The 2,500-nt window shown below is 48.4% G+C and overlaps 1 protein-coding gene across 1 annotated transcript in view; it reads right to left on the bottom strand.

Annotated features, from left to right (window-relative positions):
• LOC116224564 (dedicator of cytokinesis protein 11-like) overlaps positions 1-2,500 on the bottom strand; it is a 24,969-nt gene that overhangs the window by 7,802 nt on the left and 14,667 nt on the right. The window contains exons 6-7 of the mRNA XM_031584722.2: positions 1,994-2,089; positions 1,506-1,640 (exon numbers count right to left, since the gene is read on the bottom strand). Coding sequence (XP_031440582.1) covers positions 1,506-1,640; positions 1,994-2,089 — 231 coding nt within the window. The remainder of the gene's footprint in view (positions 1-1,505; positions 1,641-1,993; positions 2,090-2,500) is intronic.

The raw sequence follows: 2,500 nt of genomic DNA, 5'->3' as shown, positions 1-2,500 counted from the left end.
AAGAGGGAGGTGCAGAAAAGGAGGAGGAGAGCAAAACCATGTATTATGCATTAGGCATCAGGACACTGATTTGAGTGAGTTTTAAGGATTGTGGCTGGACGCCGAGTCAGTTACAGGTGTGTGTGTGTGTATGTATCTGTGCACGTCTGTTTATGACTGTGTGTGTCAGAGAGAGCGTTTGTGTGTGTGTGTGTGTGTGTGTGTGTGTGTGTGTGTGTGTGTGTGTGTGTGTGTGTGGAGGAATGACTCAGCTGACTGTGAACTTGATTCAACCTCCCTCTCTGCTCATTACCTCCTGAGAAGCCTTTCACTGATCCCGACAGGCTTTCACTCCCCTCTCTTCATCACACTAATGATGCCCATCAGCCCGCACACACACACACACACACACACACACACACACACACACACACACACACACACACACACGCACACCTAATAATGACCCTCTCTCCTCATGATTCTGCCCCAAAATGCCCCCACCCAGAACCCACGCACTCAGCACAAAACATTTACTCCTTTGTCAATAATCATTAATCATTAATCATTAATCAATGCAACATCCAGCACTCCCAACGTCCACCGCCTCTGCCAACCACCCCACCACTTAATGATGTGTTGGCATCGGGGGCAGATTGCGTGGGGGGCAGTTGGCATGGAGGGCAGGGGAGTCAGGCCGTGCCAGAGTGTAGTCAAAATCAGTCCAGTCTGTGCTTCTCACGAAGCCTCTCCACAGGACATCACACACACACACACACACACACACACACACACACACACACACTCCACAGGGTATAAAAGAGGTTGGGGGAGGGGGGGCACCTGAAGCGTGTCTGAGGGGCTGGGCATCACACACACACACACACTGACCACAACATAGAGAACTTACTCACTCACACACACACACTGACCACAACACAGAGAACTTACTCACTCACACACACACTCACACACACACACACACACACACACATTCACAGTATGGCACAGACACGACACAAGGAAGTTATACATACACACACACACACACACACACACATCAGAGGAGTCACACACACATCACAGACACAGACAAACCATAACAAATGGAGGTCTCACACACACACACACATACACACACATTAACCCTTCCATTACTGAGGTTTCATAGGACTGGTTTTGCTTCCTCTATACCAATGCAACCATTTAACTATCTATTTGAGGCTGGGCATCTTTTCCATTAACAGCCCAGAAGCACAGAGACAGCGGACACCTAAATAGCTGCATTTGTGAGTGAGTGTGTGAAGGAGTGTGTGAGTGAGTGATTGTGCGAGTCAGAGTGAGACTGAGTGAGTGAGAGAGTGTGTAAAGGAGTGTGTGAGTGAGCGTGTACCAGTGTGAGAGTGTGTGCGTTTGAGATGAGACTGTGAGTGAGAAAGTGCGTGAAGGAGTGTGTGAGTGAGCGTGTACCAGGGTATGAGTGTGTGTGTGTGTGTGTGTATTTGAGATGAGACGGGGCTGCTCACCTGGATGACGTCGATGCAGGAGTCCAGGTAGATGGAGCCTTTGGTGTCTTTGAAGTTCTTCTCGTCCTTGTAGGAGTTGAGGATGTAGGAGCCATCGGGCAACTGGGACAGGTAGAAATACCTGCGCTTGAACACCTGAGAACACAACATTACTCACTACAAGATGGGGGAAACATACAACTATAGCGCTGTAAGTAATGAGTGGAGGGTGTGTGTGTTCAGCCTGTGAGTATGTTGTATGGGTGGTGTGTGTGTGTGTGTGTGTGTGTGTGTGCGCAGGGGGTGTGTTTAGCCTGTGTGTATGTTGTATGGGTGGTGTGTGTGTGTGTGTGAGAGCGGTGTGTGTGTGTTCAGCCTGTGTGTATGTTGTATGAGTGGTGTGTGTGGGTGGGTGTGTGTGTATGTTCAGCCTGTGTGTATGTTGTATGGGTGGTGTGTGTGTGTGTGTGTGTGTGTGTGTGTGTGTGTGTGAGAGAGTGTGTTTTCACCTTCATGGAGACGGAGAGGCTGCTGTTGATGTTGGCCTTCTGTAGCCAACCCTGCTTCAGAACACCTCCCCTCTGAGAGCAGAGTGACAACGCGTCCTGATAAAAACACACACACACACACACACACACACACACACACAGGATTACGGAAAGAGTCAATTATTACTCATAGAGCTGATCTACTATTGACTTTTAAAACATCCAAATAAAGCCGAACACACTCACACACACAAAAACACACGCACCCACACACACACACTAATGTTATCCCGCTGAACAGTCTATCAGAGGCACTGCCAGTCAGAGTGTGTGTGTCTGCAGTAGAAATTCAAATGTGCTTGTACTGGTGTTTACTTGTTTATTTGTCTGTTTGCTGGTGCAATGGGGTTTGTATGTGTGTTGGTGCATCCGACTAACACTGGTTAACACTCAATACATCGCAAGTGTGTGTGTGTGTGTGTGTGTGTGTGTAAGTGTTTCTCTGCTGGTGTGTCTGTGTGTGTGTGT

This window comes from Clupea harengus, chromosome 18 (assembly GCF_900700415.2).
Source record: "Clupea harengus chromosome 18, Ch_v2.0.2, whole genome shotgun sequence".
Lineage (NCBI taxonomy): Eukaryota > Metazoa > Chordata > Actinopteri > Clupeiformes > Clupeidae > Clupea > Clupea harengus.
This window is presented reverse-complemented; position numbering and strand designations above follow the sequence as displayed.